This window comes from Perognathus longimembris, chromosome 2 (assembly GCF_023159225.1).
Source record: "Perognathus longimembris pacificus isolate PPM17 chromosome 2, ASM2315922v1, whole genome shotgun sequence".
Taxonomy (NCBI): Eukaryota; Metazoa; Chordata; class Mammalia; order Rodentia; family Heteromyidae; genus Perognathus; species Perognathus longimembris.
In genome coordinates this window covers 83541851-83558179 of record NC_063162.1, presented here as the reverse complement: position 1 = coordinate 83558179, position 16329 = coordinate 83541851, and the positions used below count along the sequence as shown (strand labels likewise).

The following is a 16329-nucleotide window of genomic DNA, read 5'->3' as shown; positions in this document are numbered from 1 at the left end:
TGTGGTCGTAGCTCTACCTCCAGTCCTTGTTGGAAAAATGCTACTATAGACTCAATAGTACTCTTTTTTTAAGTTCTGCATTTTTTACAACAAAAGTTGCCTTCTTGCCATCTCCACTAGTATGGCTAATATTAAATGTCATATGTTCAAAATTTAGCTCTCAATCCCAAGCCTTCCTGTAGTCTCCTTTGTAATGGGTGTTAGCTCTTTGGAGTGCTCAGGCCAAAACTCTGTTGCTATGTTTTATGCTTCTTTTCTTTTGCATGCTATGGAAGTCTACCAGCCAAGCTTGCCAACAATATGTATTCCATCAACATGTACCCAGAGTTCAGTCTTCCCTCATACCTATTCTGTTCCCTTGCTCTAGGCCTCTATAGCATCATCCTTTGCTTAGATGGCAGCACTGGTCCCTGTTGGCTGTCCTTAACCCCACCCAGCCTATTTTCAAAGCAGTGGTGCTGCTAAAACATCGATCTGCTCATGATTTTGACTCTTCCAGTCATAACCTTAAGGGGCTTTCCATCCTCCTCTCAGTAAAATCACAGAGCTTTATCTGAGGCACAAAGGCTGACGTGATCTGTTTTCTTCACTAACCTCACTCCCTGATACCTTTTTACTCAGCCTTGTTGGGCTCCAAAATGCACACATGTTCCTAATTCACACATGTTCCCAACAGACGAAAAGCCTCTTCTGAATACCAGTGAGAACACAGACCCTTTACTACATCTCCAAGTCTCTCCACAGGTCTGTTGTTCAAAGGCTAAGGGATTCCTAAGAACTGTCATTTAATTCATGCCAAAATCACATGCTAGAGATGCCACTGTTCCCATTTCAAGATAGGAGATCAGAGACAGAGCTAAAATTTGTTCTGGATCTGACTTGCTCCAAAATCAGGACTCAGAGAGGCTAAGGTATAAAGCCAGAATTGTACTTTGCCTGACCTAAATTCTAAACTGCTTTCAAGTTAGTAATAAAGGAATATAATTTACATAATTTATACAGTATCTCCTCATTGAGGTAGCCTTTTTGTATAATAATAATTACTTTAGGAAAAGTGTTGAATCAAAGGGTTTTATCCACTTCTACTCAAAAGTTCACTTAAGCTTCTTTATGGTAATATAAAAGTATGTTTATATGTCTGAAATTTAGTTTGTTGCATAACTGTGCTATGTATTCTCTTGTTAGTGGAAGTAGTAAATATCATCAATTAAAATTTCTGGAAGAGGTTAAAGCACACTTTCTTGAGGAACCATTTCATTGGTAAAGATGAATTATATGATCTTTAGTCAACAACAGCGTAATGAAGAACTCTTCTGTTGATGGCACTATGCTAGTCACTGAGGAGACACAGAAATAAGTGAAGCACAAAACTTGCTCTAAGAAAGCTCATGGTTGCACTGGGGATTAGTGGCTCATGCCTGTAATCCTAGCTACTCAGCAGGCTGAGATCTGAGGATAAGGGTTTGAAGCCAGCTTAGCCAGGGAAGTCTATTAGACTCATAGCGCCAATTAACCACTAGAAAACCAAAAGTGGCACTGTGGTTTACGTAGAGCCAACAGACAGAGCCCAGGCTCTTAGTTTAAGCCACACAACCAACAAAGAAAGAGCAAGAGCAAGAGTGAGAGAGAGTGAGAGCGGGGAGAGAGAGAGAGAGAGGCAGACAGACAGACAGACAGGCAGACGGGTAAGGGAGGGAAGGAAGGAGGGAAGGAGGGAGGAAGGGAGGGAGGGAGGGAGGGAGGAAGGGAGGAAAGAAGGAAAGAAGAAAAGAAGGAAGGAAGGAAGGAAGGAAGGAAGAAGGAAGGGAAGGGAAGGAAGGAAATAGAATGCTCACAGTTGCTTCTGAAAGCACAACTTGCAAACCTTGACTTGGTGATAGAGCAAGGTGAATCATTATGAATTATTATTGCCTCTGTGTGTACATTGCCCAGCACAAAGCAGAAACATTAAAACATATTTGATATGTGAATGGCTTATATCGTATTACTGCTAAATATTGTTTTCTCTCTGGAAATCAATATAAATGCTAAGAAGTCTATCTTCCAGTGGTATTACCTCAGATCAACTTGTTTTTGCTGCTTCTCAAATGGAAAGGCATTTGTGTGTGTGGGGGGGGTATATTTGTGTAAGTGTGTGTGTGGTGATAACAAAATTAGCCTAAGATGCCCACATTGTTAAGTTACCATGCCTCTGTGACCATCATGGGTCTGGTATACAACCAGAAGAGGAATTATAAAGGGTTCTGTATTTTTAATGCCCATTCAAGTTTTGAGCATCTACTACAAACTAGACTATGTAACATAGTTTAATTTGAACCCCTTTTCAATAAATGCCATTCTCCTATATTTTACAATGATGAACACAAGCCCCAGTATATTTCATTCATGTACCCAGCTGCAGTGCTATCCAGGCTTGATTGCTTTCACAGCTCTCATTGCTCCAGTCACATCAAATTTCAGCCAATCAGCCTGGAATGCACTGTGGGCCTGTGGGGCCCAAGCCTTTATTCATCCAGTCCACGCTTACTAAGCTGACCACTTGTGAAAAATAGAACGTGGTGGGTATTCTTACAATCACTTCCAAACCCAGACTGCTCAATACTCAGTCCACATCAGCCAACTAACAACGATGCTTATCTTAATTTTTTGGCTTCTAATGACTTTCACACACTTCTTTGCTTTGTGTCAGTGTGTCAACCCCTTCATTGCCTTTTCCATTAACTGTTCCATTCACTGAGAGACTCAAGATGTCACCTAGTAGACAACTATAGGATTATTTTATTCGGAAACAGAGAATGAAACACTGCAATGAAATTTCAATCATTTTTATCCTCCCTGTTGAGATATTTATCTTCATTTACAAGACTGGTCTTGCACTTCTTGAATCATTTATTTCTCAGTTTAATAATTCTGACCATTGCAAGCACTTAAAAAGACAACTAGATAATAAATCACATGTAGCTTGTTTTATCTAGCTTTCCCCTTTGTGTGTGTGTGTGTGTATATATATATATATATTTTTTTTTTTTTACTTTTTTTTTTTTTTGCCAGTCCTGGGCCTTGGACTCAGGGCCTGAGCACTGTCCCTGGCTTCTTTTTGCTCAAGGCTAGCACTCTACCACTTGAGCCACAGCGCAAACTTCTGGCCATTTTCTATATATGTGGTGCTGGGGAATTGAACCCTGGGCTTCATGTATACAAGGCAAGTACTCTTGCCACTAGGCCATTCCCAGCCCCCCTTTGTATATTTTAAATAGAAAAGAATCCCATATTTTCAGAGAAGTTTTAGATATGCCTGATTTAGGGATTATAAAAAGACTACACAATTACTAAGATTTATCATTGCAATACTGTACTCTTAAGAACTTTTTGCCCCTTTGATTTTGAGTTCTGCTCTTCATAATAACAACATCATCCACAACCAGAGCTCTCAGTCCTGTGGCTCCTCTGACCTCCCCAAGCTGTTCACCAATGTGGGCAGCAGCTGGACGATGAGGTCCTGAAGTCTGTGAATTAACATTAACTCTTAACATCAGATCAGAGCGTGGCCTCTAAAGAGCTCAGAGTAACATCAAAGCAATTATAAAAGGGAAGGGGAAAAGTGCATCCAGAAACTATCTGACACATATTATTTTAGAATTTGGCAGTGACCATCAAATGAGGAACTTCGCCAGATAAACATGTATTTCTTACAGGACAATTCAAGCAAGGTTGAAAGTGGTTGGAAGTTGACACATCTGGATTTTAGTTTCTCCTTCTTATTCCTCTTATTCCGATACTTAAAGGAACTTCAACCTGCCAATTTTAGCACTGTTCTTGTTAGGCTAATTTTCCCCATGGTGCTCATATTTATATTCACCTCCAACTAAAAGGACCAGAGATATCACAGTGTGTTTGTACATACTTACATTTGTGGGAGCTATAAGCAGCAATGAACTTCTAATTCTCCTCCTACATTACAAGGATTTCAGAAGTCAGTGCTCAATCTTTTATTTCACCCATGAGGAAGAGGTCTCAACATCATAGTTAAATAGTAGTTTTGATCCTTGGTCTGCAGTTTTTTAATTAAATGATGTTTGGAAAAGCCTAATGGAAATCATGTAAGGAGCATACTAAACTTGTAAAAATAGTCTAGAGAGAATGTAATGCTTGCTTAATTATCCAGATGTGTAAAAGAACAATGCAGTTGGACTTAAAGAAAATTGTAGTTGTCTGTTGTATCTGAATCTCTCTCTTCTTACATGTTTCCACATTAATAACTCATTGTATGTACCCCTGATAGTTACATTTAAGAGGGTTGAAAAGATTTCATATCCAAAATCAAGTTCCAATTACCTCTTCCAGAAGTTAGTGTCAGAGAATTATATTATAATTAAAGCAATGTCCCCTTACCAAAATTTTACACAGGTTCCTTAGAAGTTACTATTATTTAATCTACTCTCAATTGGCCATATATCTTACTGAAGTTTAGTAAGGGGGAGGGAGAGAAGAAAAACAGATGAAGCTACATTCTTTTTCTTCCTTGTTTTTAAATACAGATTTCATGGAAAATATCCAGCGATTTATTGGTGACAATGAGCAATGGCCTTTAAAACAAGACATGCCTGAACCTGGATGCAAAGTTTCCCCATTCAGAATTAGGCCTTAGTACTTTAACTCTGCCAGGGAGCATGTAGGGAGGGGTGGGTAAAATCAAAAGCAGTGTGTTTTTAAAGGCCCTGTGGTCATTCTAAGCCTGTTACCCTGTATAGTCCCCATGTTCCCAGCCACTCCACTGGAATTATATCTTTTGTGAAGAATTCATAGCTAGATTGGTGAAAACTCCTCTGGATCACTAAAATGACACATGAGCTGTCTTTCTGGAAAGAGTCATACTAGGAAGCTGTAACATGGGCTGTCAAGGAGTGAGGGGATCAAGGAGCTGGAGGGAAGACAAATAGAGAAAGGAAGGATGCTCGATGTATACATGTGAAAATCAAACTAGGTAACTTGAAGGGATGGGTGGGGTTGGGAGAAATGGGGGAGAACAATGGAAGGGGTAACACTGATCACGATGCATGGTACTTATTAAATTGACATGTTGTATTGAAACATTTTTATGCAACTACTTAAAGAGAATGACACAAATTAAATTTAAATTAAAAAACAAACCAGAATCATCCACATACTTTGTTCTAAAACTCTTCCCAGGCACAGACAATGGTAGAGTGGCCACCCCCATTTATGGTGATGGACCAAAGGGAACAAGCAAACAAAACCATGAACAGATAGACACATTGGGAAAAAAGCCACAGCAACTAGTAAAACCTCCAAGGGTAATGGAGTAATACACAAGGAAGGCCAAGCCAGAAATTAGGCTAAGCAGCCTTGACTTCATCTAGCCTCAGGGTAGGTATAATCTCACTTTACTCGCATCATTATTTTCTCTGAGGAGACAAACATGGCTTTAAATGGCCAGTTAGGAAAATTAATGAATGAGGAAAGCTGGAGCTTCAGCTTTGTGGTTATCTCTACCACTTCCCAGACATTTCTAGACCATGTGTCATCTAATTTCAAGACCACATTGCTGCATTTAAAAAAAATAAGCATGTAACAATATGATTTTATCAATTCATGTATTTCTTTTGAATGTAAGGTTTAAAAGAAACCTGAAACAGGCTGGGAATGTGGCTTAGCGGTAGAGTGCTTCCCTAGCATGCATGAAGCCCTGGGTTCAATTCCTCAGCACCACATAAACAGAAAAGGCCAGAAGTGGCACTATGGCTCAAGAGTAGAGTGCTAGCCTTGAGCAAAAAGAAGCCAGGGACAGTGCTCAGGTCCTGAGTCCAAGCCCCAAGACTGGCAAAACAAACAAACAAAAACTTGAAAAGACTACAGGCATAGTAGACGCAAAGCAAAAGCATTCTTGTCTGTAACCAACTTTTGGTCACATAAACTGATGCATAAGGGAATGATTCTCAAAAATATCCATCAATGACAGGCAAAGGTGAAGGAGACATACCCTTCTTCCACTTGCTTTGCCCTCAGAGCTTCAAGAAACCCAGCTTGAAACCAGGTGACTCACCAGATGAACAAATCCTTTTGTTTAAAATGAAGAACACATCTGGGCACTGGTGGCTCATGCCTGGAATCCTAAATAGCAAAAAGCCAAGTGGAGATGTGGCTCAAGTAAAGAGTGCTATCCTCGAATAAACAATGCCAAGCAAGAACAAGAAGTCCAGTGTTCAAGCCCCCATACTGGTCAAAAATAAAATAAAATTACAAAATAAAATGAAGACTACTGCTAATTTGACTTTTATATAAATAAAGGGTATGAACACTCTGCCACAAGGCCAAGTGTTTTTCTTGTGTTCTTTGTAAACAGAATTCAGAAGGTTGAAGATGCATAATGGATTGAACTTAGCATTTCCTGTCCTCCATGTAGACATCATACCTAAGTTCCTACTGGCATCTCTATGCTGCTCTGTCTAGTACAGTATGTCACTTCACTTCTGTCCATTTACTCACCGTCTCCACATGACAAAGGAATCGATTAGTATGAGTTGACCTGGATTTGGATATGTTCTCTAAAGGCCAAAGGCCTTTCTGCAAATATTACCATGTGACCTTGTTCAGTTCTCTGGGTTACAGCTTAAACTTTGATTTTATAATATTAAACTCATTAAATAGTCAAATCCATTTTCAGTTCTAAAAGAAAATATTGGCAAGTGCCAATGGACAGGAATTGAAAATAGATATTTGTTGTGAGCTCAAGAGTTAAAATAGCTTGAAAGCTAGCTAATAAAATTCAGCACGTTCCAGGCCTTGAGAAATAATTGCATTCCAAGGACCTCAAGTCTTTATATCACTTAAAAGTTCCATTTACTCTATAAAGTTTTATGATCAAAGCCAAGTCTTTATGATTAAAACTAAGTCTCGGCCAGAAAGACAGACATTCAAAAAGCTAGGGAGCTTCTTTTCTGTTTGTCTAAGGTTATAACCCTAGAAATTAGCAGGAAATAGGAACAGGGCTGTCTGACTCCCTTCCAGGGAAAGAAAATCTGCTCTGCAGGAGGAGGCAGGTTCTGGAGATAATTTGGTTTTGATGAGGGCTTAGTTTTTAGCTCCAGAGAGCAGGACTGCAACCTGTCCCCAATTCCCGCACTGTGGTATTTAGGCTCAGGAGTCTCACTGCATCGAATCTAGGTCTGCTTTCTTGAGTTTCTGACTGGTCGACACTGGTAAAGCCCGTTTTGTCTCTCTGATCCTAAGCCTCATCTGTGAGATGGGTGAGTAATACTACTACTACTACTACTACTACTACTACTAATAATAATAATAATAATAATAGCTGTTACTTAAGAAAGTGTTTGTGAGGATTAAATGAGGTAATATATGAAATCACTCGCTACAAAAGAATGCTGTTAACGTCTGGTTGCGCCATTTGAAATGTCTTTGGGGCCTCAAAAAAAAAAAAAAACATGTGAACAAGATATTCCTCAAGTTTCCTTCTAGCCATCAATTCAATGAACCCTGGCCTAGATTAGCGAAATAGTAATAGAGACCTACATAGATAATTCACTTACCGATAGTATAGTCCTCCCACCCCACTTTGCATACCAATGCTTGAGTCCCTTATTAAAGAAAGCACTGCTCTCCATTCAAATACAAACTTGCTGAGAGAGTATCACAATAGGTTTACCCTATCAGAATTTATTATGATAAATGTATCTTAATTTATCTACTGGAAAACCAATAGATAAGTCAGAAGCTGAGACAACATAGACAGAACAATTAATGATAGTGATGTTTCCATCCCTATCATACAGAAGTAACTGAGAACCATACAGTCAAGGAGAGGAATCCTGAGTGGGGGAGAGGAGCCTGGGCATTGAGTGGCTTTGGAAAGAAAAGAGTTGAAAGGAGAGCCCCAAAGGCCTGGGACATAACTCAGGCAAAGAGGGGCAAACAGGATTTGATTCATGCAAATAAAATATTCCATTGATCTCAACAACTAACCTATAAATTACTTCTAAGTTTTGCCTGTGTTGGGCCTCCAAACTAACCATAGTTGCAAAACTACTTATGAAGAGAATCTTCCTTTTTATTGTGTGCACTGGCATTTGGGTTTGTGCTATCATTGGCCTTGTCACTCAAGGCTGGTGCTCTACCAATTGAGCCACACCTCCTCTTCCAGCTGTTATTTGGGTTAATTGGAGACTTACACACTTTTCTGTTTGGGCTGGCTTTGAACCATCTCAGATCTGGCATGAGCCACTGGTGCCCAGCAGAATCTGTCTTTTCTGATGCTGGAGAAGAGGTGCCCAGTTTTAGCCACATGCCCTGCCATTTTGGAAGTATTTCCTTCCATTGCCATCGTAAACTACAAGTTTTTGAGTTTGGGCCTCTAGTTGCACATGAAACCAGCCATTTGCTTACACAACAATAGTCAGACTGCTCTGGCCTTCTCCTTCCTTCCTTCCTTCCTTCCTTCCTTCCTTCCTTCCTTCCTTCCTTCCTTCCTTCCTTCCTTCCTTCGAGGATTGCCTTGCTCTAACTTCTAGGTGGAGCTCATGGCTGCTATAGATGAGCAGAGGGGTTGTCTGTGGCTTAAGAACAAGAGCTGTCTCACTAATAGTTACTGGCTTGGAAAGGATAACACTTATAAAGAAAGTTAATTATGGGAATTAAACACAGCTTGTTTCTTTTTGAAGTACATTTTTTTCATGCCTTGAGGAGGGTGATTTACAGACACATTTGTCTCTCTTTAGAGAAAATTAATTCCAGTTGGTGTTCTGGGCAGAAATGAAGAATAAGGAAGGATACAAAGCAAACTCTCAGTGCCCACTACAGGCCCACACTACTCTCTCTGGCGTGCTGTGCCTGGTTCGCACGGCAGGGAAAAGGAGCCTGGGATGAGTCCTGACACATTTCCTGCTATCCATATAAAATCCAAGCACAGCTAATTTCTCCTATTAACTTGTGAGCTCCCTCTTCATGGACAAAATCAATGATTTCTATGACTTCGACTGGGGATAAAGTTAAATGGTAGAGCATGTTTAACATGCTCTATAACTTGGTTTTGATCACAAGCAACACACACACATGTACCACACACACATATTCACATACACATTTCAAAAATAATCTATACAGAATAGAGGAGGCAATGCCACATCTCAACAATGAATGAGTAGAGTTACTATAAACAGTTCAGCTCCTGTCTACATGCCTTGGGCCATATGCTTTGGAACCCTAATAGATTAATCTAACTTTTCAACATGAATGGTAATAATAGGCATGGTGTGTTTGGGGCTCCCCACAGCTGGTCTCAATGCTAAATATCTGAGGAGAATTTTCTAATTAAACACTCAAAACAACACTATGCAGTAGGTACCATTATTATTTCCAGACTCTCTACACCAAAGTACGGGTTCACAGCAGCTGTTTCAGACCCTTTGAACACCAGGCTACCCTCATTCATAATATACAAATGCAAAAGGTATGAGGCCCAGTGTATTTGCATTGAAAAGCAGTAAACAATTTCTGAGAGTATTTTTCAAGAATGTTTCTATGAGTTGAGTGGTATTATTTATTCAGCCTCCCTAAGAATGCAAGCACATTAATAGTTCAGAAAACAAAGGATTTTTCTCTTGAAAAATCAGAAACAACTTTGGTAGAGGAGGAAGAGGAGTGCTTGTGAAGAAGAGGGTGGATTTAAGCTATGACTAAACTACAGTGACATAGAGATGCCATAAGAGTAAGTCTAGGTGACTGAAGTTGAAGGAAAATATCCCTAAAAGTGATCTAATTAAAACGCTAACCCCTGCGATTCTAAGATGGGAAGCAAAGGCCCAGAGAAGAATTTCCTGGAATCATCCAGGTCTCCTAATTATTAATCCAGAGTTCCTTCTATGTCATATGCAGAACTACTAGGCAGAAATGAAATAGATAAGTTCATCATCCTGGATTTGGCAGCTTTGCTGAGCATTCAACATCATGGTTAACAATATCACTACATATTTCCAAGAAAGGAAATATACACTAAACAGATCTGTTAGAGGGGGATGGGCATTTATCGGGATTGTTGCCAAATGACGTGAGCTTCTCTTCCTGTCCATTTCTCCAACCTGCTTCTGAAATTCGCCAGAGAGGAAGAAATATCAGGGAATATTATTAGAAGTTCTCAAATGGTTATAAAAACCGTAAGTATTATATGCTAAGCAATCAGAATATACTCTCCAAATAGTTTGTTTTTAATCTTCTTTTTAAATGCATTTTCATTATTACCATAAATTATATTATTATATAACTATATAAATTATTATATTATTATAAACAATTATTATTATAAAGGCTATGTACAAAGGGGCTACAGTTATATAAATCAGATAAAGAGTATGTTTCTTTTTGAGCAATGTCAGTCCTTCCCTTGCTCTCACCCAGTTCTTCCCTCCCATCCCCATGTATGTATAGTTCATTTTCAACATAGTGTCTGATGAGTACTATTGCTACAATTTTTCATCCTTGGTCCCATCATTTTTGTGCCCCGCCTTGCCCTTCCAAAGACAGATGAATGAACAAACAAAAGGGAAAGAAAACAAAAACAGCAACAAAGAAAAAAACCCTCTTGTTTCCCTTTCCTGGAGTTCATTTCAATAAATATTATTTCATATGATCAGATGAACATAGGCATTGTACCTTTGTATTCCTCTCCTAAGAATACCCTCCTTTGGTCTCACGCTGTGTCCAAATAGTTTAGAAACAGAAGATTCATGACAAAGGGGTCCATTAAGTTGCCATTCTCTTGGGAAATGGAGATTCTTCCTTCTCTTAGTGTGCACATTTGCTGATATGCTGGTCCAACATCCTTCCAGCACTCCCTCTTAGATCATTACTTGAACTGTCCTCTGGATTTGACTCATCTCTCAGTCAGGCCTAATTGTTCAGAGGGTGAGTCTTCAGCATGATCCTCCCTTCCCAGTAATTAGAGTAGGCCTTGGGCATCATGCTGACCAATCTTCATTTGATCCTTCCCACCCCCGTTGTTGATTCTTGAATAACAGATGTTATTGCTGGGAATAAGAAATTGAAGTAAAGACAATATCACCAAATGGAAAGAACTAATCTGAAAATGAAAACAGGGAAACCCAAAGCAAAGGAGACAGATCAGGTGAGAATGAGAGACAACATCATGATGAAAGAAATTCGCCCTGCTAGGGAGTGGGTACTAGTGGGAGGGGGTTGTGGTAACAAGGAGGATGGAAAAGAATAAAGTCAAAGTAAAATTTTTCAACTATAAAAATAGAACAATGAAACTTGTTTTGGAAGAAGGGAAGGAGGGAAGGGAGAGTGATAGAGAGGGTAAGATTGTTTAGAATATATGTATGAAAATATAGCAATGAAATCCTTTCCCTCTATAGCTAATATAAGCTAAAATAAATAAATAAACAAATGAACAAGTAAATAAATAAAGAAATGGAGGGAAGGATGGGAGAAGGGGGACTTAATATTCTTTGAGGTCTAGGATATCTTCTGAGGATCTTGGAAAGTGTTCCTTACACATAAAGGGAGGAAAGAAAGAAAGGAAGGGAGGGAAGAAGGAAGGAAGGAAGGAAGGAAGGAAGGAAGGAAGGAAGGAAGGAAGGAAGGAAGGAAGGAAGGAAGGAAGGAAGGAAATATGAAAGTGCTCGAGTCTACAGTTTCTTTTTATAATCAAATATAGACAGTAAGTGAGGGGAAAATTTCTCTACAGAAGGCCAGGTAATATAGATAAAAAGATAAGAAATTTATCAATTTAAAATCTCTAGGGAAATTACAGGTTCAGGCAGGAAAATCAATGGTTCTATAAGTACTAGAATTAAGAACTGCATGGTAAAAATATTCAAATGGTCTTAGAGTTTTAATTGCTACCAAAATAGATGTGGTTACAAAGGTGAGATCTAGAAGATACAACCTTGACCTGGTGATTAAGTTTAGTTTTGTCACGAAAAGGCAAACTGAGAGGATATGGCTGTCCATACCAAGATGCTAGAGAAAGCTGGGTACTGGTGCCGCATACCTGCAACCCTAGCCACTCAAGAGGCAAGATCTGAGGATCACAGTTTGAAACCAGCCCAGGAAGGAAAGTCTATGAGACTCTTATCTCCAATTAACCACCAGAAAACCAGAAGTAGAGCTGTGGGTCAAAATGGTAGTGCACAAGTCTAGAGTAAGAGAACTCAGGGACAGAAACCAGGCCCTGAGTTCAAGTCCCGACTGACAAATAAGAAAAAAAGAAAATGCCACAAAAAGTATACTTCATCTACATGATATTCTTATAAAATGTTTTCACTTAATCTGAGTACTGAGGATAATCAGAAAAATTCAGAATGTGAAACATTCTTCAAGGTATCTGTCTTTGGTTTCCTCAATGTCTTTGTAAATGGCAACAAAAAAGGCAGATGAATGCCTTTGGTTCAGTGACAGTGTCCTTGCCTACCATGCATAAGGACCTGGGTTCAATCATCAGCACTGCTGTAAAAAAAAGTCTGTAAAAGACAAAAGACTAACACAAGCAAACCTACTGTTCCCATCCCAACATGTGAAACTCTGGTGAGCAGAGGATTAAGTAATGTAATACAGGACATTCAGGGGATAACTGGATAATTCTTAACATGGACTGACTCATTATTAACATCTATAAGTAAGTTGGGCACTGCCTTTATAATTCTAGCTTCTTAGGAGGCTGAGATCTGAGGACTGAGGTTCAAAGCCAGAGCAAGCAGTAAAGTCTACAGTAATATCTCTTCTCTCCAATTCACCAGCAAAAAGCCAGAAGTAAAGATGGGGCTCAAGCGGTAGAATACTAGCTTTGAGTGAAAAAGCCAAGCAAGAGTTTGAAGCACTATGTTAAAAGTCCAATACCAACACAAACATATAAGATATATATATATACATATACATATATATACATACTATAACATGTAAGAATATTATATTAACAATATTAACATACACATACATATATATGTGTCTGTTTACATATGCATATATTCTAAAAATGAACCAGAATATATGTCATAATATACTTCAGCCTTGATGATGTTTGAAGTACTCATGAAAGCATGATAAGGCTGGGAATGTGGCTTAGTGGTAGAGTGCTTGCGTAGCATGCATGAAGCCCTGGGTTTCGTTCCTTAGCACTACATATATAGAAAAAGCCAGAAGTGGGGCTGTGGTTCAAGTGGTAGAATGCTAGCCTTGAGCAAAAAGAAGCCAGGGGCAGTGCTCAGGCCCTGAGTTCAAGCCCCAGGACTGGCAAAAAATAAAACAAAACCAAAAAGGTATCCACTTACCTCTCCAGTGGCATAGAAGTCATTCTTTCTGTACTCAGGAAACAACTGGAAAAATTGAGTTAATGCACTATAAAAAGGAGAACAATAAGAATGAATCAGAACCATTTCATGCTATGCTACCAAGGTTCCATACTGGAAATATACCATTCTACTGTTCACTCCAGTAGGATATTCTTTTTAGTCTTTTTAAAGTAGACAGAAAACATGCGCAGGCAAACTTGGTGCTATTAAATTTAATAGTGAACATCAACACTATGGGCACATTTCCAAATCTGGGGTAACTATTTTGGATTATCTAGCTGTTGGTGGCACCATGAGTTCACTTACTGTTTAGCAATTCTTATGCAAACCCTATGAACCCATTGACCCAGTTTCATGAAGAGGACAAGGGAATTTTAGTTGCTCTAGCAGCCATCAGGGTGAGGAACTCTTGAGTATTTCTAATAGAGTTTCCAGAACGTCAGGGTTCTAATAAGAGCAGAAAAGCTGCAAAATGACTACAGTCTACAGTGAATCTAGAAAATCACCACAAATACCAAAGTAAATGTACAGCAGCCTCTGTCCTCAAAAAGAAAAGAAAAAAATCACATTTACTAAAAAATGTCAACAGCCATTTCAGTGAATTATGCTAAAATAGCTTTAAACAGACTCAAGAAATCCTTTCATAGCAACAACAACAACAAAAAATAGACTTTTGAACAATTCTCTACTTGACCCAAATCTCTCCAAAAAGGAGTCAAAAACTGGTGACATTTGGGTGTTCCATGAAATCTTTTGACCTGGATTACAATGCCAAAGAAGCTTGGGAGATTTTTTTTTTCAGCTTCCTGCTGAGAGAATAAAAGCTATAAACCATCTATGGAAGATGAAGAGAAAGAAAGCTCTGAAAATCCAGGCAAGGGAGAAAGTTCAAGGGTTGCAGAGAGGCAAAATTGGATCATTACACCCACTATGATCTCTGCTGTACTTAATTTTCAAAGCCTCTATAAAAATTCATGACAAAACCCTACTGTAGTTTTGGGTGCACTACTCTATTTATTATTTATAGTAGCAACTATTTATTATAGCAACTAAATTTGGGAAGTTGCATTTTATAGCTTCCCTGTTAGCTCTGGCAATAAGCTGCCTTTAGAGCTGAGATAAAAATAGGATTTTATTCTCCACCCTTTCCTCTCCATCTTCAGATGAAAAACTATTTCCCTTTCTCTTTTCCTGCTTGTTAGAGTGATACTAGGTAATTTAATATAGTAAATTTCAATTAAGCTCTATGCCTTACCTTATAACTTGTTTGCTTACAGTATTTGTTGGAGAGTTATTAGGGTTGACAGGTTTAAGAAGTAAAAATAAAAGGTGTACCATTAAATTTGATATACAGTAAACAACAGACAATGTCCTGGTGTAACTATGTTGAAAAGTCTTTAGAACATGCATACATTAAAAAAACTACTTATTAGAGGGAGGGGGAATGAGGGAGGAGGTAACAAACAATACAAGAAATGTATCCAATGCCTAACATATGAAACTGTAACCACTCTGTATATCAGTCTGAAAATAAAAATTTAAAAAAAAACTACTTATTGTTTATCTGACATTCAAATTTAACAGGGTATTCTCTGTGTGTATGTGAGTGTGTGTGTGTGTGTGTGTGTGTGTGTGTATTGTGTGTATGTTTTGTCAGTATGGGGCTTGAACTCATGGCCCTGAGCTTGTTTGCTTGAATGACACTCTACCACTTCAGCCATGCCTCAGATTTAGTGTTTTTCTGATTAGAGATGGAGCTTCAAGGACTTTTCTGCCCTCACTGGCTTCAAGTGGAGATCATATGGTCCTCAGCCTTCTGACTGGCTAAGATTATAGGCATGAGCCACCACTAACACTGCATTCTATGATTTATCTGATACTTGGAAATATCTCCTTGATTTCTTCAGGCTCAGAAATGCCAGGCTTCCCTAACCAAAGTTTTCAAACAAATATCTACTTGAGGAAATTGTCAGAGTTTTAATTTCACAGATAAATAATTTTAACTGAACTTTTTTATTTCAGCACAACCTTGAAATAAAAATGAAAGTGGTAAAATGGTATATTTTAAAATGAAAATGGTAAATTTAGTAAGTTAGATCAACATGTACCACTTGGTCAGTTAACTGTCTTTTGGACAGTGCTAGAATCTGGTCATTGCTGATGGAGGAAAGCATAAATGACACAAATGATATACAGAAAGATCAAGGCTATGGTTATGGTTTGAATCTTTAATTTTTTAATTTAAATGTTTATCATCATTAAGTAGGCATACAAAGGGCCATCAATGCAACATATCAGTTTATGAGTACAATGCATCTTGATCAATGTCACCCTTTCATCTTTCTCCCACATCTCTCCCAGCCTTATCTACCCTGTCATGGTTTGGATCTTAACTATCCCCTTTGGCTTGGTCCCCAGTGAAGCAGTGGTCAGAGGTGGGGTCTTTGACAGGTAGAGGATCGTGAGGTCTTCAACATCATGTATGAATTCATAGGTTGCTGGGCAATCGGGATGTAGTAGAAACTTTAGGGGGTAGGCCCTAGGTGGGGGAAATAGGTCACTGGAGGTTTGGATTTGAAAGGTCCCTTTTGGTCTCTTCCCTGCCTCTCTTTTTTTTTCTGTTTTCTGGCTGCCATTAGGTGAGCAGCTTTGCTCTTCTGTGCACCCCCATCGTGATGTCTAGAGACTTAGGAGGCAAGTGATCACAGGCTGAAACCTCTGATGTGTAAGCCAAAAGAAATCTTTCCTCCTCTAAAGTGATTTTCCCTGGCACATCCACATGAAAGTCAAGCAGATTGTGGCTACAGCTACTCATGGTGGGTGAAACACACTGGCAACAAGAATCAGAGTAGTTTTGTGATGTTGGAGCACCCAGTGGGGAGCTTTCTCATTTGTTCCACCTCCTAGGGAGCTATGCCCTGGCCCTCTCCACCCCATGGTTCCAGGGTCCTCTCATGAAATGCATGTTGCACAGCTGGGAAGATATGTCTGA

General features: G+C 39.0%; 1 protein-coding gene across 3 annotated transcripts in view; it reads right to left on the bottom strand.

Moving 5' to 3' along the window:
* Cpvl (carboxypeptidase vitellogenic like) overlaps positions 1-16329 on the bottom strand; it is a 117146-nt gene that overhangs the window by 70336 nt on the left and 30481 nt on the right. For all 3 annotated transcript variants that reach the window (XM_048339611.1, XM_048339612.1, XM_048339613.1), the window contains exon 6: positions 13317-13383. In XM_048339611.1, the coding sequence (XP_048195568.1) occupies positions 13317-13383 (67 nt within the window). The remainder of the gene's footprint in view (positions 1-13316; positions 13384-16329) is intronic.